The sequence below is a fragment of the Arvicola amphibius genome, chromosome 12 (assembly GCF_903992535.2).
Source record: "Arvicola amphibius chromosome 12, mArvAmp1.2, whole genome shotgun sequence".
Classification (NCBI taxonomy): domain Eukaryota; kingdom Metazoa; phylum Chordata; class Mammalia; order Rodentia; family Cricetidae; genus Arvicola; species Arvicola amphibius.
In genome coordinates, this window is record NC_052058.2 from 58,552,083 (window position 1) to 58,575,705 (window position 23,623).

General features: G+C 39.7%; 1 protein-coding gene across 1 annotated transcript; it reads left to right on the plus strand.

Moving 5' to 3' along the window:
• Positions 1-766: 766 nt before the first annotated feature.
• Positions 767-18,395, plus strand: LOC119827122 (putative dimethylaniline monooxygenase [N-oxide-forming] 6). Its single transcript, XM_038348560.1, has 8 exons — positions 767-898; positions 7,138-7,326; positions 8,513-8,675; positions 10,395-10,537; positions 11,891-12,090; positions 14,101-14,456; positions 16,807-16,878; positions 18,046-18,395. Exons 1-8 carry the CDS (start codon positions 767-769, stop codon positions 18,393-18,395), a joined length of 1,605 nt encoding a protein of 534 aa, XP_038204488.1.
• The last annotated feature ends 5,228 nt before the right edge of the window (positions 18,396-23,623 follow it).

Sequence of the window (23,623 nt, forward strand, 5' to 3'; positions counted from 1 at the left end):
CTTCACTTTACACCCTGGTGACCATATCAGTCACTATTGTATTTTTCAGAGCCAAGGGCCAGAGCCCCTTTCATTGCCCTTCCTCCATCCCTTTCTTACTTCCCCCTCATGCCCTCCTGGTCCTTCTCTTATTCCTACTGCACTCAGTCCTTCTCTTCCAGGTTTTAACAAAGCTCTACACCATGAAAAATACGAAGAAACAGGAATTTTTGCTTTAAGAAAAATAACCCGCCCCTTTCTCAATTTTTACATTAAAAGCCATTCTCGTCTACATTTGGAGAGTTGGTGGTTCTCTGGGCAGAGGAAAGAAGGTGGTTGGTTAAGAGGTAAAATCCCTTGTAATCAGGCAATTGGTATTCACAGATGTGATTTGATGCAATGGGTTTATCTCAAGAGGTGCATTTCTAGTTCTGTATCTTGTATTTAACTCTGAACTAGTAGAGAAGTATTTTTTTTTAAATTTCAAGCTACTGAAGCTTCATTTGAAATTCTGAGCATTGGTTTGGTGACCTTGGCAGTGCTGCCTGCTACGGCAGTCACTAATTTGGTCATTTCTGAGAGAATGGAGTAAAGAGAAGAAGGCAGGTTTCGTGTCTTCTTATACCAGACTTGTACACAATGAACACACCCTTTAATGTGCTCCTGTGTCTCCTTGTGTTAAGGTGGGGATCCTGACACATAAGCCTTGACCAAAAATTTCAACTGAAAAGCCCCTAAGCAACAAAGGACATTTTTTTTCCTGAAGACGTTTTTCATACCATCTACCATGGGCAAGAGAGTGGCCATTGTCGGAGCTGGTGTCAGTGGTTTGGCTGCGATAAGATGCTGTCTGGAGGAAGGGATGGAGCCCATCTGCTTTAAAAGGAGCAATGATGTCGGAGGCCTATGGAAATTCTCGGTAAGTGGTCCTTCTCTAGGACGCGAGAGGTAGATGGTTTCCTTTGCAAATCACATTTGATCAGTTCTCATTCAGACCTGGACGACTTATCACCAAAGGCCCAGGTCTGGAAATTTAAGTCTTGCATCTCCCATCACTCAAAAGTACTTCACCACAGCAGGGCTGAATGTAGCTGAACCTTAAAAGATGTCCTCAAAGGAAGCAGATCACTTTCCTGTGTAGTTCCAGTCTCTGGCTCATCAACAATACCATGACCTGGCTGGTGGAGTCCAGTTCTCCAAGGGACAGAGTGCGAATGCCACTAACTAACTAAAAATAATACACGGTCACCTTGTATACCTGCAAAGATTCTATCATTTATTCCTCTTAAATACCAACAAAACAGTTTCAAAAATCTAAACTAAAATCCAATTCTAAGTTCTATTTCCAACTCGGGTTTCCTAGGCAGTTCTTAGGGAAGTTGACTACCCCACACTGGAGCTGAAATACTCATCCATCAAACACAGAGATTGGAAATTCGGTTACCTCTAATGTGCCTTGCAATTCCAACAGAATATGATTTTCCTGTGTCTCTCTGAGCAGTTATAAATTATTATAAATGTTGGCTGTGTGTGTGTGGTTATTGGATTGCCTGTCAATTCTAAGTCTGAAGGAGAAAAATGATGATCGTTGCCATCTAGTCTTAAAAACAATATGGCCATGAAATATTCAATATAAATATAACATTTAAGTTTCAAAGCCAAATCTGGGAGCACTCCTAGCTTTTGTGTTTTGAATTTTCCAGTCAATGTGACTACATGTAAGTGATAAATAATTTTGGTTCAAAGAGAGTGTATCCACGACACTCACCTTGTAACCATCTTTCTCTGTCTCGGTTTTGGTTCTTGTCCACCTGCAACAACAACAACAACAAAACCTATTTTCTCTGATAGAGAATGTTGTACTGATTTAGAATGCATCTGTATTCATCTCATGGGTCTTTTCTCTACTTTTTGCTCCTGCTGAATGCAAAGTATTACATGAGATATATAGTCACAGACTTTATTTTCCATTCTGGAAATAAGTTATTTAGAGAATTCCATTTTCTTTATATCTGCCCAGAGAAGTGTCACCAACTTAGACTAAGGTGACTGCCTACAATCTCATCAGCCATAGCTAAATACTACATCAGCATTGGATGCGTCTGTTTTCTGGTAGTGAGGAGGATGAGAAACATGTGACACAATTATTTTTCTCCCTCAGTGACTTCCAGTCTGCTGATGAGAGGAGTCACAACTTAAGTCCACAACACTTGGATATCAAATAAATAAGAATTCATTTGATAGCGATACCTTTCACAGGATAATGACAGAAATAATCTGACTATGAGCTATATAACGGAACCAGGATGGGAAAAAAACTGAGTATATTCTCAGAGGCACTTTAGCTATCAGATTATTAAACAGTAAACCTCAAGAATTTGGGATGTCTTTGGGGTCTCAAGCTAAGAGAAGAAAAGCGTGGGCTGTTCAGGGAGGAAGCTCTTCTCTAGATGAAAGAGCTTCGCAACGTTATGGAGATGAAAGTGTGGGGACCGTGCGTTGACTTGAACTGCTTAAATGTGTGTATCATTGATCCTCTATTTAAAAATCAGTATCATTTAGGACCCTGGAGATGAACTGGATAACTGGCCCTTCCCCTTTTCTGATTTTTACTATTAATTTGGCTGACTTAATTGGCTTGCTGAGGACAGGAGGACATCGCTGGCTTTTTGGGTCATAGACCACGGCTGAAACTTCAGTAACAGCAAAATAAAACAAATCAAAATGTTATACAACTATTTCCACTTTTATTTTATTCTACAGAAATTTTATCATGTCTGATTATAGACAGGTACCCTAGACCTCACTAGGAGACTATGGATCATCATTCAAAACTGTACATATTCTATAAATTAGATGGCCCTAAGTATCTCAGATAAAAAGATGTTGACAAGCTAACCTTCGGTTAATGTCAACTCAGTGGATAAAAAGCTACTGAAGTCTTCATAAGTCAGGGGAAAATTCCTCCAGAACCAGGAGCACTGTTTGAGTGTTGTCAAAGGAGGTAGATCTCTATATGATATAGTCCCAGATGCCCTTCCCTTCATGATCTGTGAGTGGCCCACTGCCATGTCGATGTACGGCAGTGTGCTAATACTAGCATTATAAAAAATAATCAACAATCCATGAAATGTACATGGGAGGTGTCGTCAGCATCCAAAAAATGAATCTGAGTTAGCCATTATCGCCACCTCAGGAAGCTTATGTAAGGAAGCAAAAAGTGATAGTTTACTAAGATATAAAGTCAGACTCTGGTTGTCCACAAGGTACAATGTTTCTTTTCCATCAAGTTATATATATAAGCAAAATTCCACGCAGGGTCCCAGTGGGGGTGTGAATACCTTCAAATACTTGAAACTTTAGCCTCCTCCACTCATCCCTAAGCCTTTTTTCTTTTCTAAGAAAAGTTGCTTTGCACAATGTGCACAGACAGGAATTTTTGAAGAATGTGTTATATAAGCTTTCATCTTGCAAGTCCCTGCTGTGCAAGAGATGTGCCAGGAGACAGAAACCTGAGCACTCCGAACTCTTCATTGTATTCTTTTGCTGAGAAATGGAAACCAAGTGGGCTTTAAAGAATGGCAGATTAAATGTGAATAAGTTTTAAGTTTCATGCATTCCTATTGGACATCACTTCCTTAAAAGATTTGGTTAGTTTTACAATAAGAAATGTCTCCCATGTAAGTACTAAACAGGGCTTGACCCTGTTGAGCTTCGGTGCGTTCAGGGTAGTGTGGTTGTAACTAGCCCTAAGAAGACACTTACATTCCCCAGCCTATCAGACTATGGAAACAATGGACACCCCACAATGGAATTGTCTCCCAGAAATCTTATGCTGGGAGAAGGAAAATGCTGGAAGCCTTTGTATCTCTGAAAAGAGATTTAATAGTACTGACTGCATCTAACACTTGCTAGGCCACCTTGTATGACGAAATGGAAGCACAGACAATGATGGGTCAATGGTGGGCAGACCCCACTTTGCCCTGGACTGCTTAGATACAGATACAAACTTTAATATTACTTCAGGACTTGTACAATGGACCAAAGGAGGTCACTGGATCTCATCATCCATCTTCCCAATGGCCACATTGACTAAAGCTCCTTTATCTGCTTTTTACTGTTAATTATGCTATTTCAATTGACTTATCGAGAACAAGTGGCTTAGCTTGGCTTTTGGGGTACAGATTATAACCCCAAGTTTGGTAACATGGTCATCATACACAGCAATTAAAATTTTCTCAATAAACTAGCTGTAGATTGGCATTCTTTTGGCTTAAGAAAAAGGCAAACAGCAGAATCAGAATACTCTGAACTTATTTTTCTCCCTCATTCATTCACATATTTACTCAATGGATGCATCCTGAGTGGACGCACTGCTGTGTTAGGCACAGCATCAAGCAAAAAGCACACTAAGAAGCTAATATTTTCCTTTATTTTTAAGAATTTCATACCTGCATACAAGAAAGTATGATCATATCGACCTCCCAGTCCCCTTCCAGTTCCCCTTTATCCCTTCCCAGATTCACACCTTTTTTTAAGGAATCCACTAAGTCATTAGTGCTATTCACATGTGAACTGGTATGAGGCCAGTCACTGAAACATGAGAAACCCACCAATGCCTATAGAAATAAAAGAATAACTGTGATGTAAGCAAATATGTAGTAAGGAAAACAATAAGGATAACAGAAGCTTGGTGGATGCAGGGATGATTGACACTTGACAGGAGGAAGAAAAGAAAGGCAATAAAACAGCAGAAGCTTGGTGGAGGCAAGGATGATTGACAGATGAGGAAAAGAAGAAAAGAAAGGCAATAAAGACAATGGAAGCTTGGTGGATGCAGGGATGACTGACAGGTGACGAGAGGAAGAAAAGGAAAGCAAGTTTAGGGAAACAACTTTGAAACTGGAGTTTCTTTCTTTCTTTCTTTCTTTCTTTCTTTTTTTCTTTCTTTTGAAAAATCCTTTACAGTCCAGGTCTTTTATTTCTTTTTGTACATCAGGCCATGAATTCGTAGGGAATGGGATCCAGCAGCTCAGGCTCCTTCCTGTTAGTCCTCACAGTGTGCTTTTCTGGGTGGAGCAGGCTGGCACTTCAGCTGAACCCAGGTGCCCTTCTCTTTGGCTTCCTTTTCCCTCTGGTCGTTCTCCTTCACCCGCTTTAGGAAGCTGTCTCTGCTCTTCGAGTGCTTGATGTGTTCAATCCGCACATTAATTCTCTTGGCAAGAATCTTGCCCTTAACTTGTTTGTTTACAATGAAGCATGCTGGGTGACATTGTAGACTCTTTTGGTTTTGCCATGGTAACATTTATGGAACATTCCTTTTTGAACAGTGCCCATTCCCTTGATGTCTACAATATCGCCCTTCTTGTAGATTCGCATGTACGTGGCCATAGGAACAACTCCATGTTTCCTAAAGGGCCTAGAGAACATATAGCGAGTGCCCCTCCTCTTTCCCTCTGTGTTTGTCATTTTGGTGAGTTCCTGAAAGGTGGCTACCAAGGCCAAAAGCGCTTGAGAGTTTCTTTAAGCCAATAGAAAGTCAACAGATATACAGAGATGAAATATGAGAGGCAATAAAGGCAGACTGATAAAAACACATAGAGAACATTCTGGAATTCACCTCAAGTCCTCAAGTTACTTCTGAGCTAGAGCAAAAGAGGGTAGATGTGACAACTCCAGACAGAATGCCAATGTGTTGATAATGTACCCACAGCAGCTGGTCTCTAGCTCCAGGGCACAGTCTCTCAGACTAAATCAGAGTTGGGGCTTCATTCTCTCCTGACTCGCTCAAACCACCTCACATATTGAAATAATGAAAGGGCATGCTTTATGAAGCAACTCCCTGTTGTTGTACAGTTCTCTTAGGTGAAGAACAGCCTCTGGAGTTCTAGGATCACCTAGAATCAATGCGGGCAAACACATGGACTTATGCAATCAATAGTCCCAGGCCTTATCATTCCTTTCCCAGAGCAATCAACAGTTTTTTACTAGTCCCTGGCCCACAACTAAGCCCTCCCTCCTTTCAGTGGGCAGCTGAGAAGTCTCCTTCCCTCCTTGCCTCCCCACTGGCAGCAGACAGCACTGTGAGTGAACAGCAACGGCTCAGACCCCAGAACCTGCCAGGCGGGAGCCTTCACCCTTTTTCTGACCTCCATAAATATTTCCAAGCAAGTCTTTCAAAGGATAAATATCTGAGCCTAGAAATTTAAGGGAAATTTGGCAACTGTTGGTAGAGGAAGAGCATATTCTCAACTTGAGGAGAGACACTGAGACCTTAGACTGAACCCTTCCCTCCCAGAGACACAGACCTCATGATCCTTTCTAGCTCTGTCTGTCTTGGTCTTCCAGAAGCTAGCCAGGGTGATCTACAGATGAAGTCTTAAATCAAGCAACAATGTGACATTGAATCCCTCCCCTCTGTTACATAAGAATTCCTTCAGGCCTTGGGGACACTGAGACTGCCAGCTTTGAAATATGTTTTCAAGTCAGCACCCCGTGTACACTTGATCCTGTCCACACAAGAGACAGGAAATGTTTATTTTCAATTTAGCTTCCGACTGCTTCTCAAGAAGAAACTACTTTTCAATTACATAGTGGTTTTAAAATGAAATGCCAAGAAGTGACACACATTCTAAGTTCTGTGGTTTCCTGTGGATTTTTTTTTTTTTTTTTTTTTTTTTTTTTTGGAAGAGTGAATTCCCATAGCTGATGAGTTAAAGGCTTCTCAAACACAGATCTTATTTACAACAGCAGAGTTTCCCACAGTGTGGTCTCAGGACCAGCCGCACCAGTATCCCCTGCAGCTTCTTGAAGTACAAATTCTCAGGCTTCTCAGGTTTCTCAGACCATACATTAGAGGCAGGGAATCCAATATTTTGGAAGTGAAGCCCAGGAATCCACAATTGGGGGGGATTTTTTTGTGATTCTGATTGCATCGAAGTGGATAAGCCACCTGCAGACTAGAACTTGTGCCCTCTTCTGAAAAGAATGGACGAGGAGGAGACCTGGGGGGAGGGGCTAGGGGGTTGCAGTCAGGATGTAATTTATGAGGGAAAAAAGTCTTAATAAAAGGGGGGTTTGCTGACCAGCGAATAGCTGAATATGCTCAGAAAAGAGCACCATTCTTGCCTTCGTCCTACAGTTTTGTTGCCCTCCTAGAGTCGTGCGGAAGAAGGAAGAGCCAGCATTTACCAGTCTGTATTCACCAACTCTTCCAAAGAAATGATGTGTTTTCCAGACTTCCCCTATCCTGAGGATTTCCCGTACTTCATGCACCACAGCCAGCTCCAGGAATATATAAAAGCATTTGCTCAGAAGAAGGATCTTTTAAGATACATACAGTTTGAGGTAGGACCTTGTACCCAGTACCACTGGTATTATAAGAATGAATCCACGAAGCTGGAAGGACACAGCATCAAACAGCATGCACCAAGGGCCTTGACTCCTCGCCAGCCCGTAGTTCTGTCATACTATAGAGCATTTATGCACTCCCCCTCCCACCCAGCTCTTCTCAGAAACTTTTTAAATCCCTTTGAAAATGCTGGAGTCAGATCTACTATCCTAGCAAAGTTCCCTGCATCACTCTCTTCTGCTTGAAAGATAATTCAAAATTCTGTCGTCCACATTTGGACTCCTGTGGGTTCAATATCAATGAGTCATGCATTGTCCGATCAAATGTGGCATTTGTTAGAAATTACGACATTATAAAAAGAGTATCAACGTCAATGAGCCCTGTCCTTTACCCTCTTAGCCCATTATATTCCTCCTTAATGAGTCTTAGAAGAGTTATGAAGTGGGGCCATTGTTTCAGTAACTGGCAGTAATGTTTTATATTTGTTTGAAAGCCCTGCCTTCATTAATTAGTGTTAACGAAAAGTGCACATATGTAGCGGAGGAAACAATCGACAAAATTATGACTTGAGGCTGTATTTACATAATTATTTTCCCTGGGGTATTTCCCAATATACAGTTAAAATTAAAATATCCAGCTATCATTTTTCAAGTTTTTTTTTTTTTTTTTTTTTTTTTTTTGATTTTTCGAGACAGGGTTTCCCTGTAGTTTCTAGAGCCTGTCCTGGACCTAGCTCTTGTAGACCAGGCTGGTCTCGAACTCACAGAGATCCGCCTGCCTCTGCCTCAAGTTTTTATAAAAGTTAAAATATCAAGGTTAATTGAAAAGTAAAGAACCAGCTGCCTGGAGCTGGGAAGGACTCCAGAAGGCCGTACCCCAGATGGTTTCATATTGCGTCTATCTACCCATCCCGTCCATTCATACTTGTGGAATTCCAAATGTCAAAAACTGCCTTGATTTGTGGCAGTAATATCTCCAAACATTAATCATGCTCCTGATACATGCTTATATCATGATATGGTTACGTAGGGAGAGAGAGAGAGAGAGAGAAAGAGAGCAAGGCAGAGAGAGGGAAGAAGGGAGGGAGGGAGGTGAAGGAAGAAAAATAAGCCAAGAAAGAAACATAGAATTATAGAAGAAACACAGAAGGAATTCTTTTTTTTTTTACTCGTTTTCTTTCAGACTCTGGTTTCCAGTATAAAGAAATGTTCTAGCTTCTTGGCCACTGGCCAATGGGTGGTTGTTACTGAAAAGGACGGGAAGCAAGATTCTCTGCTCTTCGATGCTGTGATGATTTGTTCAGGGCACCATGTGTACCCCAATAAGCCAACTGACTCTTTTCCTGGTAAGCTTGAAATATATATAACAATAATAATGGGATTTATAGGCAAACATCTAGGGTTGAAGGATATCTTTTCCCAATAACTGTATTTAAATTACCAGAAACATCAAAAGTAAAAAAAAAAATATTTATGTATGTGTGATGATATGAAAAACATCATAACTTATTCCCTAAGCCCCAAAGTCCAAAGAATGTACAAATGACAGACAGACAGACATGAGTTCTTATGTCACAGATGATAATGCAAATTTAAGTCCTAGCACACATGGAGTCTTTGAACACTCGTATGCAAAAATGTGGGGTTCTGCCAGAAAATTAAAGTAAAATTCTTCTTTTGCCTTCATTTGCAATTTACAAGGGAATTTTAACTATCTCAATGTTGTGTGTGTTACGCATGCAAAATTTATATTTTGTTGTGTGTGTGTGTGTGCACATGCATGTGTGCATGTACATGCATGAGTGTATGTGTGTGTATCAAGAGTAGTATTGTTGTTGCTGTAGCAACAACAGCACATTCAGTTGCTGTCTTCGTTTGCTTTTCTATTGCTGTGATAAAACACTGAGCAAAAGCAACTTGAGAAGCAAAGGGTTGACTTCAATATACAGTTTATAGTCCACTGTGGAGAGAAATTGGGGCAGGAACCTAGAGGCAAGAATTGAAAGAGAGATCATGAAAGAATACTGTTTATTGTTCCCTGTTGACTGAGGTTTCTGTCCCACCAGGCTCCACAGTCGTTAAGTCCCAAAGAAATCACACAGAGGCTTTCATTAATTATAAACTGATTGGCCTAGTAGCTCAGGCTTCTCATTAACTCATAACTTATATTAGCCCATAATACTTGTCTGTGTTAGCCACGTGGCTTGGTACCTTTTTCGGCAAGGCAGTCACATCTTGTCTGCTCTGTGTCGGGCTTCCTCTCTCTCTGGGTGACAACTGTAGACTGAAATTACCCTCTTCCTAGAATTCTCGTTGCCCTGCCTTTACTTCCTGCCTGGCTACTGGCCAATCTGCATTTATTAAACCAGTACAAGAAACAAATCTTTACAGGGTAAAACCACTGTCCCACAGTAGTTCCCATGGCTCACTTAACTTGCTTTTCTATGCAGTCCAGAACCACCTGCCCTGAGGTGCCACTGCCCACTCTAGGCTGGGCCTGCCCATGTCAATCATGAATCAAGAAAATGCTCCACAAGTTGTGTACAGGCCAGTGTGATGGAAGCATTTTCTGAATTGAGGTTCACTCATCCCAGATGATCCCAGCTTGCATTAAGTTGATGAAAATACTAACCATAACAGATGCCATTCAAAAATGAAAAAGCGATATCAAGGAAATAAATACACTCAAAAATCTTCCTGCCCTCCATTCCATTTTTCAGCCTCCCTTTCTTCTATTCTCCATCATCCCTCCCTCCCTTTCTGCCAATTTCTTCATCTTTTAACACATATAGCGTTGTCACCCAGAAATGATATTGTGATGAAATTCTTAAAAACAGACTAAACATTTAACATATACAATAGCCCTTAAATAGTATTTAAAGAAATTATTATTATTATTATTAAAATGGAACTCATAATACCTCAAAAATTTTAAGATTCCCTAGAAGTTATCATTTCAGAGTTTACTGGCAAAACGCACTAAATGGACAAGTGCGTTTTAACTATGGGATTTTTTTTTTTAACTGTGAAAAGTGTGTCTTCAAATTTTTTGAAAATCAACTTAGGCCTAACGCACTTTCAAGGCAAGTGCCTGCACAGTCGGGATTACAAGAGCCCAGGAGATTTCCAGGGGAAGCGTATCCTTCTGATTGGCCTGGGGAACTCAGCATCTGACATTGCTATTGAACTTAGTCGTCTGGCTACACGGGTATGCGACATAGAGGTTTTCTGGGAATAAAACTAGAATAGAAATATGCCATTAAGTCAGCCTGGATACTGGGGAAAGAGTTTCCACAACATATTGTCTGCTTTGTGAGACCTTCCAGTCATGAGGATTTGAGTGAGCTCTTCTTCCGGAGAGGGAAGACAGTCTTCCTTGATATAAAGGTGTTTGTTCTGCTGAAATGGAGGCAAATGTCTGAGCGTGTGTATAAGTGCATATGTAAACATTTACCTTTTGTTCCAATTTTATATTTTTAGTAGCTTTCAAACTAGATGGTTCTTAGTCAGGCTCCATATTTATTTATTTAACGTTTCTTACCACCTCCCATGTGAAAGACACCGCCTGCCAGTGTAAAGCTCTGGTGCATCACGCAGTCTGGCTTTTACCAGCATTCATTGAGTCACTTATTCGGAAGCAAGCATTCAGCAAATGCCAGGTGCTACTGTGTGTCAAAACTATGCTAAATTAAAATTAAAGATATGGGCTAGACTAGATGATGACTTTAAGGAATAATCAGTGGGTGGAGATGGGGTGATAAGTATATATACCATCTCCGAAGGAAGTGATGAGTCTCCTGTGGAATTAGGTGTGGCAAAAAGAACAAAGAACCTAATTTAACCTAGATAAAGTCAAGGAAAGCTTCCAGAGGTTTCAGGTTGTTGTGACTAGTAGAGCCCCGAGAACCTCGACATATTTTCAAGCAAGCAGATACTAAACAAGTTAACTCCTAAGTGTATGGAAAGAAAACTTTGTTTTTTAAAACTAAGAATCTCCCTAAGTGATCACAAAGGTAGTAAATACACTAGCGATTGACCTGGCAGGCTGAGATGACTTCCATAGCTTGAGATGAACAGATGCTTTGTGTGCATGTGTTCAGGGAATACCAGGAAAGGGCAGGAGGGACAGACAACAGTATTACCTGTGCATCTCATCAATCTAATTGCAGCTTCCTTTTTAGCTCCATTTCCCCAACTCAGTCCAACCTCTTCTACTGCCCACAGCTTCTAGGGTTCTCTCAGTTGACAAGTCTCTACCTGCCATCTTAGTCTATGAGCTCATAAAAATTAAACCAAGCCCAGGTGGCTACAGAGGCTTCTTATACCACATGTTGTGGTTATAATTCTTTGAACAGCTCTACGTCAGTGCTTTGGAGTGGTAGGGGAGCAATCTTACCTCCCTCTAGCTGCAAAGGTAGTGTGTTCATTGAGACTCACCTCTTAGAAAGTGTTCCTAACTGGACATTGAAGGAGACACACAGATATGCCTCCAGAGAACTGTGTTGTGTTTACTTATTTGTCAAGGAGGGATGTTGAAATCTGTATTGTCTCTCCCAAACAGGTCATTATCAGCACCAGAAGTGGTTCCTGGGTCGTGAGTCGGGTTTGGAATGATGGGTATCCTTGGGACATGGTCTATGTAACCCGCTTCGCATCCTTCCTCCGGAATGTCCTTCCTTCATTTGTCTCTGACTGGTTATATGTCAAGAAGATGAACACATGGTTTAAGCATGAGAACTATGGCCTGATGCCTTTAAACGGGTATGACAAATTGTACATATTTTATCTTTCAACCTAAGAGAGTACTGGTTTAGGTTATTTCTACCTGGTTCTAACTTTCGTTATCCCATTGAGTCTAATGGGAATAAATTAAGAATACCTCAGATGACATAGTTTAAACCAAAGATCATATGCAGGTTAGAAATCAGTCCAGAAATGTGGTAGATATGCAAAGTGAAGGTGGATGAGGTAAACAGATCATCCTGACAAACAAAATTCACTTAACTGCACTCCATTACATAGAACGTAAGGGCTGAACAATCTTAAATTAGATTTTTTGTGAATATCTATGTTTATAGATAAGTGAGGACACCAAAAACAATGTCTACTTTTGAAGATAGCAATATTTAGAGAGATAAATAAAAATTTTTAATTCACTTTATTAATTATATTTAAAAACTTACAAATGCAGGTTCTTCTTAGTCTCAGATTACCTAATGTGCTTGTAAGGAAGATCTACCAACATACTATAAATCCCCATGTCTCGGCAAATAGAAGACCCAGAACAGGAGTGGATGCTCCTTTACACATCCTGAACATTTTGAAAAGCATGGAATATTAAAAACCATGGGGCTATCTTGATAGAACTGATGTGACCCATAAAATTAATAAGATTCATTTCTTTGCTTCTTATCCAGATAGCACTCAGTACACACTAACTGGGGAAGCATTGTGGATAGAAAAGTCAGTGTCTTCATAGGAAAAAAAGGAATATTTGGTGGGTAAGAACATTTCACAGTGAAATCTTCCCATCTGGCCCATGCCAGCCAAGAATTCCATTTGTTTGGAGAAATGTGCTAAGGAAAGCCAGGCGGAACTGTGAATCGGAACACCAAACACCACATTAAAGAGCCAGAACCTCCTTCCGAGGCTCTTACCTACCCAGATTTAAGGACTGCCTAGACGCTCAAGGAGAAGAAATGTTGAATTTATGTGTTTAGAATTTTGTTTAACATAATCAAAGTTACAAAATTTGATCTCGTTAAAATGGTTTATCTTACAAGAGTAACTATAATTTATATTGGGGCTTTACCATTTAGACAGAAAAAAAGCCAGTTTTAAAAATCCACTCATTCTCAGCACTAAGCTCCACCTTTGAAAGGGCTCCAGAGACCCTAAATTGCAGTTGACATCTTTTCATTCCTCCCTTGGTTGAGAGGAGAACAAAGAGAGAAAACAGGTATGCCGTGATCTCCTTGTTAGCTTCCTAATAAGGCAAAGGGAGAGGGGTCACAGTTACAGAGGGGAATAACAGTGTGGAAATACAGAAATAAATACCAATATTCACAAAGTTTTTATGTATGTGAGATACTTAGAGAAAATTCCAGAATCTCTGAAAAAAACTTATGTCAACATGAAATATGCTTCATGAAAAAACTTCATTGCCATAAGTTTGGTAAATTACAGTATTAAAGGTGATTTCTTTCTTTGTGAAAGCAAAGAAGTTGATGGAAGAAGATCAAACATGGTGGTAAAATATCCCATCAGCAAAATCTGATTTCACTATGCAAGGCCTTCCAGTTATAATAATAGCTAACATGCATGTTCTTATCTGTGTTTAGTACTGCTCTGGTAGTCAGCCATTCAGTAGTAATGTCCCTGTGAGGACAAGTTTGCCTTTATCCCAGTTATAGAGAAACAACCACAGGGCAATGGAGCTGGGAATAACCGTGTGCTGTCTAGCTTTAGACTCTGTCTTATTAACTAATTTATTGTATGAAGACTTCATTTTTATTCTCATCTATTTGGTGAGTCTCCAAAGAATATAAATACACATAATATTATTTTGTCTCAAAGGGCAACAAGAAAATTTCGGATAAATTCTTAGAAGTGTTCATAAATGGAAAAGGAGTTCCCACAAGAGAGTAGCCTCTAGGGGTCCTCGCATCGGTGCATAACTGATCAAACATGGCTGCAATGGTGTGGGCTGTTGCGGGGATTTCATGGAAATGGCCAGTACAGTCATGGTGCTTCCCTTTCACACCTGCACAATTCCCTCAGGAAAGAACCCGTGTTCAATGACGAGCTCCCGGCCCGCATCCTGTGTGGCACTGTGACCATCAAACCCAGTGTGACAAAGTTCACAGAGACCTCCGCTGTGTTTGAGGACGGGACTGTGTTTGAGGACATTGACTGTGTCATCTTTGCAACAGGCTACGGTTATGCCTATCCCTTCCTGGATGACTCCATCATCAAAAGCAGAAACAATGAGGTCACCTTGTACAAAGGCATCTTCCCTCCTCAGCTGGAGAAACCAACCATGGCAGTGATTGGCCTTGTCCAGTCCCTTGGTGCTGCCATCCCCACAGCTGACCTCCAGGCACGCTGGGCTGCTAAAGTGTTTGCAAGTATGTGGGTCATTCTATGTTTTATTCACTAAGACAATAATTGCCTACTATACACTGATGACTGTGGTAGGAACCCAACTGGAACAAGGCAGACACGCAACTTGACTTCACAGATGGGAAAGAATGAGAAGGGGATGTTACCACAGGAGAAGTTTCAGGATGTTCTGATAAGGAGAACTGGTCCGGGATTTATTTGTTCCATCTAGACAACGTTAATCAAGCCACAAATATGAGGAATTGCACTGAATGTATGAAGAACCAGAGACATTTTAAAAATTAAAGACAGGTGTGCCAAGAAATGGAGAACCAAACAAAAGCCTAGAGGGGCTTAATAAGCTGTATCAAAGAACTTGACCTTCTGACAGTGAAGTTGGGAGGAGTTTGCAAGGTTTTATGTAAGATAAAGGCAACAGAGAGATAGCTGCAGTGCTAGGGTACATATTCTGAAGGAGTGCTGGGGCCAAGGGTGGTGGGCATGCCAGAAACCTACCATTACCTCTGTGTGACCGTCATGTCCTCTCACACTGTTGAAAGTCTTCTTTCCTTCTCTTTTTCCACTGTACACTACATAATCTCAAGGGGCTACAAGAACTCTTACGTGGGGACATACGTATTACATGGAGAGAGGCGGTGACTTAAATATACTGATTTAATAGCTACAATACTGTTGATCATCATGATCATGAAAAGTGTCTTCCTATTCAATGGCTAAAAACTACTAAGCAGCAAAAATATAACTTCCCTAACATACTACTGATTAAAAACACATACTGAGGAAAATATGAAAACCATAGAATGAGTTTAAAATGTACTGTGAATACATATGCTTTTATTTCAAATGTACCATGAAGAATGACTTTTCAAAAATATTGTCATGACAAGATCTCCTGAGTAAATTGGGAGCATGGGGACTTTGGGGGAAGATTGAAGGGGAGGAGAGAGGCAGGAAGGGAAGCAGAGAAAAATGTAGAGCTCAATAAAAACCAGTAAAAGAAAAACTGTTCAAAGCAAAAAAAAAAAAACCCTAAGACAGCCATACATGCAAGCAAAACACTCATAAAATAAAACTAAAAAAAAATATTGTCATGAAATCTTAAATAAGAATACTCTCCTGTACAATGGTTCCATTGTCTTTTATTCTTTATTCTTTTTTCTTTTTATTGACTTTATTGATTTATACATTTTTTTGCCCCCTTCTTTCCTCTCCCCTCCCCTTCTGCCTTCTCCCATAGGGATCCCCATGCTCCCTATTTTCTCAGGAGATCTTGTCTATTTCCCATGTAGATTAGATCTATGTATGTCTCTCTTAGGGTCCTCATTGTTGTCTAAATTCTCTGAGATTGTGAACTGTAGGCTGGTTTTCTTTGCTTTATGTCTAAAAGCCACTTATAAGTGAGTACATTTTTTTTATTCTTACAAGCCCAACTGTGTGCCCAGAGCCTGAATTCTTATGAGAATATTGGATACAGTTCAGAAACCTAGACAACTTACATTAAACAAAGAGCATCATTTATTCATTTGACAAATACTCATAGAACTCTGCTTTATCACTTACTTAGGTCACAATTCCAAATAAAACAGACAGGAATTCGATCTCTCTCCTACTAGTGAAATACACAGCAATAGTAGCCATAGGGTGCTATCGAGCAGATAGTCTATGTGGTGTTCATGCACCACAAATATCATAGCAACCTTCTTCCACTGTTACAGCGGTAAGTAACTTACAGCCAGTCACAAGAGATGAAGTCGCAAAGAAACCAAAGCTTGTGGGCCATCCCTTATTAAACATCCAGATGAATGCTGACATCAGAATGTGGCTTCTCTTATCATCTATTTCACTTACTGTGGACTTTAGTATCAATTATTGTTCCAGATTACTACTTGAGGGAGATTTTAATGGTGGATATAGATGAGAAGCCTGGACACAATTACCCCATTATATGGAATGAGGTATTGCAGAGGTATGCTGAGGACCAGGCTCTGCGTGATGTTACATAAACATCAGGAAGGTTGGGTAACTATAGCTGCAAGCATCTCTGCTCTGATCGCTACACACAGGCTGGCTTGTCCATCCCCACAAGAGCATTTGCCTCCAAGGTCTCTGTATTTGTGAATTGTCATTTGGCTAATGACACCAAAGAGAGCTCTTCTTAAGACAAAACTTTTTTATTAAATAAGATCACTTTATTATAATGAACACGCAAATAAAAATACCACACGGCTAAATTAAGGTAGCCACTTGAACACTGTTTATGGATTTGTTTCATAAATAATGAATCCCATTCTGTGTTGGTATCAAGAACTAATGTCATTGTGTTTTTCGGTGTCCCCCTCCCCATATGCTTTCCAGACACATGCACACTGCCATCTACGCATGAAATGATGGATGGCATCGATGAGAAAATGGGCAAGAAGCTCAAGTGCTGAGAAGCTCAAGTGCTGAGCACTTACACTCGCTAAGCTAATAAGTTCTCATTGTTTTCTTCATGCATAAAAAAACACCAATAAGGTTTGGAATGTTGCCAACCGTAACAGTTCATTAATTTTTTTTTAAATTCTGGCTGTAACTGATCTACATTAGGTGGAAAAACACTCTCTGCTCCTGTAAACTTAGGAGAGAGTGCTTTGGCCCTCCAGGGAGGATGTGAAAGCTATAGAGATAACTGAGGTCTGCAAGCAGAGTTGGCAGCCAGACGCTTCCTGTAAGACACGTCGCTGGGTGCTGGAACCTTCCTGTCCCACAAAAGAGCAGTTCAGAAATCATGGGATCATCTGGTTCCAAATGTCCACAGTAATGAGGTTAGGAAGTGACTCCACATCTTTCCCCCAAAGCACCCTCTCTTAAAGAAAACTAGTCTTAAAGAAAACTAGCTGGCTGGCTATTGAGCAGTAGGATCTAATTTGCTGTTGATAAATCCTAATAAAAACACATCTATTCAGTTCAGCTACCTTTGTGTATTCTGGAAAAGAGAGTATTCACTTCCAAGTTCAATTCATGCCTTTATGTGGCTAGGTCTAAATGTACTTTTTCAGGTTACTTAGTCCATAAAAGAAAATTCCTCTTAAATTATCTATCCAAATTTGTTCCAAGTATGATTAAATCCAAGATCCCGGTTGGATGAGTAAAGAATTGTGTAGGAAGTTTGTTTCCTCTTTCCAGCCTCCAGCATACCATTCAGTGAACGTCCTGGGGTAGACATCATCTCAAGAGTCTAGAGGGGAAAAGAAATAGACCCCTCAGTCCCCACTTAACCTAACCCAACCCAAAGGGCACATCTCAGAGGTGAGCCCTTCTACTGCTAATACTTCGTTTAGACATGAATACAAGTAAAAAGAATGGGGAGAAGGTTCAAATGTCAGTGACCATCTTCTTTAAGTCACATGAGGGCACACCCCAACTGAAAAGATGACACGACTCACTTACCTTACAGCAATGCCAGCAGCACTGAAGCTATGCAAAATCTAAACTTCAAATGAACCCACCTAAGACTCTAACGTGGGCAGGCTGGATGGAATGTGCAAGAGACATCAATTACAGCACTGATGCTCTATTTGCAACTATGACAGTCATTTGGCTTTTCTGTCCTCAGGTTTGGCCAGAGCAACACTCTGCAGACAGATTACATCACATACATGGATGAGCTGAGCTCCTTCATAGGAGCCAAGCCTAACCTACCCTGGCTCTTCTTGACTGATCCCCAGCTGGCCCTCGAAGTGTACTTCGGCCCTTGTAGTCCATACCAGTTTCGATTGATGGGACCAGGAAAGTGGGATGGAGCCAGAAATGCCATCTTGACCCAATGGAAGAGGACAATGAAGCCAACCAGGACAAGGGCTGTCGGCGAAGCACAGAGACCCTGTCATCTTTATGACCTGCTAAGAATACTTTTCTTTCCAGTGCTCCTTCTGGCTGATTTGTTCACCTTTTATCAAGGATAAAACTTTTCCAGTGCCAGAGTCTAGCCTAGAAGTGCAATCACAGACTACAATATACAAACACATGTAGGCACACACAGTCGCCAAGGGCCCCTCCTTTCCTTCCGGCAGATGTGAAAAAAATCCTGGATCATTGGACTCAAAAGATAAATAAAATGGGAAGTACCCAGCCTATCTGTTCCTGATGAGAATCTTTTCTTTAATAGGCTTTTCACATGTTGAACTGAAGTTTGGGATGTTTGAGATAAGGGGGAAGCAGAAGGGAAGTTGAAAAGACAGAAGCAGACTTTCAGGCTAGACAAGGTTTAAAGAACTTTGTAAGGGGCGTGCTAGATATTGCAGCAACAACATGTTTTACACAACATCAGCTGAAATGTTTGGGGTTCTAGCACTACAATATCTTAAATAAGATGAACAAAGAGAAAATTTCTAGGAAGAGGGCTGGATGCATAGATCAGTGACAAGAGTACCTGCCTGGCATGTGCTGTGTTGAACATCCAGGACTAGAGAAGACGAGAAAACATTTCCACTATGAACTTCAAAACCAAGATGGCCACACTTGTGAATTCCATCAAAAAATTGAGAAATCCATGATTCAAATTATGTAAAAATTGATCTGAAAATGCAAAAAGACAGATTATTATCTGATTAATTTTATGAGACCACCTTCACTCTGAAACTTAAAACTATAAAAGAAAATCTAGATCAATATCCCTCATACACATATAAACACATGCAAACATTCTTTTTTTTTCAAGACAGGGTTTCTCTGTGTAACAATCCTAGCTGTCCTGGAACTTGCTTTGTAGACCAAGCTGGCCTTGAACTCACAGAGATCCTCCTGCTTCTGCCTCCTAAGTGCTGAGATTAAAGGCATGTACCACCACAACCTGGCACATGCAAACATTCTTAATAAATGCAAAATATAATTCAACAGTATATAAAATGAACAGCATTATCACCAAGTAAGACATTTCAGGAAGAGAATGCTGGTCGAGGTTAACATAATTCATCTTTCTAATAAACTAAACTGAAAATAGGAAAGCCATTTGAGCTCAATTAACATCTTCTTAAACACAACACAAAATGCCAAAATTCCATTAGAAATTATAAATTGGACTCCATCAAGGTTAAGAACAGTTCCAATATCCCCTTGGGGGAAAATAATAAGTATATAGATATCTTTGGCAGCTAAACTAATTTTATATACAATAAAAGCAAGATGAATACCTCAAACTATCAACCTGGACATATAAAACAGAGAAGAGAAACACTGGATTTGAGAAAAAATCTGTAGCAGTGCATCCCAGTAATCAAGGGGTTTAAATAGCTTTACATTACTTGATCCTGAGTAATAGGAGACATAATCATGGCCTTTCATTTTTTACCATCCAGGGAAATAAAACCAAAGGTCACTGAGGAGTGGCCCTAGAAGCATGCTGACCAAAGAGACATTTCAATTTTAGCTTTGGGAGTTTATTCTGATCAATGTGAAATCTATATTTGTGTATATTTGTGGACTGAGGGTATATGATCAAATCTGATATAAGAACTCCACCAAACTGTTAAAGAAGACCACTTGTTAGTTCCCAGCCACTTATATTAAATATATATATATATATAAAATATTTTATTTTATATAATAAAGTTGACCTTAAGTTTGTATCAATAAACCAAGATCCATACCAATGCAAATCTCTATAGCATATCCCCTTTAAATGTAAAGAAACAATTATAAACAATATTTGGGAATATGGGCATAATTCTTCTGCATACTGCTTCCTGCTTTTTATTGGGCAAGTAAGTTTTTGAGGGATATTCAAGGCAACCTTTCAGGGGATCTTGGTCCATCAAACCATATTAGTCTGGAAGCAATCCACATGTTCTCATCCTCTGTGGAAACAAAAGAAGAATCTCTCTCCCAAAGCAACATATCCTTAAACTCAAATTCTGAAGTCAAGATATTATTATGTTGGTTTAGCTTAGCAGTACATAACTATGAAATGTCTCTCTGTAGTTAGCTCCTTCATAGTCAAAAAAATCAAAGAAAGCACAATAATATGCATAATCTAGACTCTGTGAATTTTCCATCTTTACATGGCTTGTTTTTACTCTATTACTTTTTCTACAAGTTTAATGTTTATTTTATTATCTTTACTCCTTTAATCTGCCTATAGTCTGTCTCATTAGAGACTTTGTTGTATTTTTTAAAAAACCATTTACTTCTTTTTATAACTCTCTGTACTCTTTTTTTCTCTCTCTCCCAAGCCCATGTACATTTATCCAGCACTGTGACACATTTAGAGGTCTTTTATGTCTCAATCTGCCCTATTGTGTATCTGAAATCCTTTTCTGTCCTAGAGAGTTTTTAAAATGGTAAGCAGCTTGGTCACAGCAGCTCTGGATGCTGGCTCTGCCTCCCTCTGCTTTTCAAAAAAGCAGAATTACCATTACAACCAGCTCTGAGACTGCCAGGTAGGAGCCACACTCAGCACTTCAAATCTGAGAAGGAGTGTGCAGCACATAAACCCCTTTTATCTGAGTAATAGCTATATATATATATATATATATATATATATATATATATATATATATGTTATACAATACAGAGCATTACACAGCCTGAAAATATCTCTGTTTATGGCGGCAGGAATCCACCATGTTCTCCTGCCTGTGCACTCCTAGCAGTCCTGATCCAGCTACCTGCTGAGGCAGGGGGCGCTGAGCTGTGGGCATGGTCTCAGCAGGCATACAAGCACCCAGGCCCACAAACCCCATTCAAGTGCTTCACAGCTAGACCTCCAGAAAGAGTCAGAGCTCGTGCTGGCAGCACAACCCAGAAAGCCAGCATTTCAAAACAGCTACATTTTCCTGCTACTGCTGAATCAGGAAAACCTCTTTTAAAGGAGCCATGCCTCTGCTTGCTTCTAGCAAACAGCCCAGCCAAGAAAATGCTGCTACCAAACCATGCTTAACTTTGATCTTTGATGTCTAGGATTTCTTTCCAAGCCCTCTCAGGTTTTATGTGGATTTAGTCTACCATGTTGGCATGCCAATTTGTAGGAGGAGGCTGCTTGCTAGGTCCAGGCTGCTTAGCCCCAAAATCATCACACAATCACTGCTTGGCCCATTAGCTCTAACTTATTATTGGCTAACTCTTACATATTAATTTAAGCCATTTCTATTAATCTGTGTATCACCACATGGCTATGGCTTACTGGCTAAAGTTCTGGCATCTGTCTCCAGTGGGACTACATGGCATCCCTCTGACTCTGCCCTTTTTTCTCCCAACATTCAGTTTAGTTTTCCCCCACCTAGCTAAGTTCTGCCCTGCTATAGGTCCAAAGCAGTATCTTTATGCATTAATGGTAATCATAGCATACAGAGGGAAATTCCACATATTAAACAAAGTCATCTCTAACAGTTAAAAAAAAAGGATGAACCTTACTAGTCTATTATCAACCTCAGTCTAGAAGGTAAAATGTTCTGCTCTGTATCTGCTGACACAAAAGTAATCACAATTTTACTGTCACACTTGACTACAAACTAGCATAGAGTAACAAATATTAAATAGCAATTTATATATACATATACATATATATAATCTACAATCACAGAAGTTCAATTTTCATTCTCTTCCCTTTGTTATTTTTTTACCTACATGCCTGAATCATTTGCAAACATTTCTTCATTAATCTCTCAGGCATATTTCTAACTATCATCATTATCCTGACCTACTTCACATGAGGAAATCAAAGCTTCCAGGCAGACCAAGGATTAAAAGTGAAGCTAATTTTCTTACACCTTGATCTGGTGTTCTTTCCAAAAGGAATTCGACTACCACTTCCTCCAAGCAGCTCATTCTGATGCTGAGAACCAAAAGAACATTTATGTAACTTGCTAAGGATCAGCCTTCATGTATGAAATGGGTAGCACTCTTCATAAATATGATTAAATATTTATATTTTATTGATAAATGTACATATAATACTTATAATGCACACACATATATAATGCATATAGTATACATGTGCATGTGTATATACATTATACATGCATTATTAATACAAATAAAATAGGTAGAGTCTTATTTATGAGAAGTGCTTCCTACTTCACATATAAAGAGTATTATATGTGTATTTATGCACACATAATATATACAACATGAGTATGTGTATCTATATATAGTAAACAATAAAAATAAAGAAGTGTGAAGGGAGTCAGTATTCAAACTCCAGCAACACTCAAAGGCAAAGCATATTAAAAATCTATGTCTTGGACTAGAGTTATAGTTTAAATATCTCCTGATTCAACCTGTAGTTGACACATCTTCCCTATGTTATCTTGTCTCCTGTTTGATCACTCTGTGGACAAACCAAGCATTCACTCCCCTCCCAAGGAGCCTTTAGGTAACTGATGATCTCTAGCATTTTCTCAGTGTGGTGATTCCTTACTCACAGAAGCAGAAACCAGCCCTGAGCCACAGAAAGAGCCTAGTAAATGCCAAGTTTGAATTCAGGAGCCATAGCTAGCTGCTCAACAACTATAAGTAGGGTATCAAATTGATTCCAAGCTAGAGGCCTAATTAAGTACTAAAATGCATAAAATGGGGAGCAACTGACATCACCCTTCTAATTTAAAAGACTTAAAATGCCCCAGATATACATCATGATGTAAAACAATGCAAAGCAAAATATCTGAGATCAGTCTGCACATGTACATGGAGTGCTCCAAAGCATATTTTCAGTAAAAGAGAGGAGCAACAAAATAACTACACATTTTTCTCACTTGTGTGATTATGCACATACATGTACAAATACACCTATGTACAAAAAGTACTATATATGTACAAAATATATATGCATACATTTATATAATTATATGACAATTATATACTATACACTGCCACAGGTATGACCACAGCATACTCCTCTTCGAAACCATTAAAAGCCTTCTCATTACGTTTTTATAAGAGGACTGCTAAAGAAAGAGCTAAGGAGAAACTTGCATGAATTTCTAGCCAGCTTTGCACAAATATTAACCCTTCTTTGTGGGACTATTTTATTATGATCGACGACAGGAGTTCCCACAGCACCTCTTAGATATCATTAAATGTCAATGGGGAAGCCATGGCACCATGGAGATAGTGAACTAGAGTTTAGGACCAACTTAGAAGTACCCAAAAGTGAAAACCTCAGAGAAATGTTTGCTCTGAAGCTTTTTGTGCTCCT

What these genes read in the sequence shown, in the direction of transcription:
- LOC119827122 (XM_038348560.1), top strand. Translation starts at nt 767, where the DNA reads ATGGGCAAGAGAGTGGCCATTGTCGGAGCTGGTGTCAGTGGTTTGGCT. An exon ending in TTAGTCGTCTGGCTACACGG is followed by an intron (nt 10,538 to 11,890) that starts GTATGCGACATA and finishes TCTCCCAAACAG; the next exon opens with GTCATTATCAGCACCAGAAG. An exon ending in GGCTGCTAAAGTGTTTGCAA is followed by an intron (nt 14,457 to 16,806) that starts GTATGTGGGTCA and finishes TATGCTTTCCAG; the next exon opens with ACACATGCACACTGCCATCT.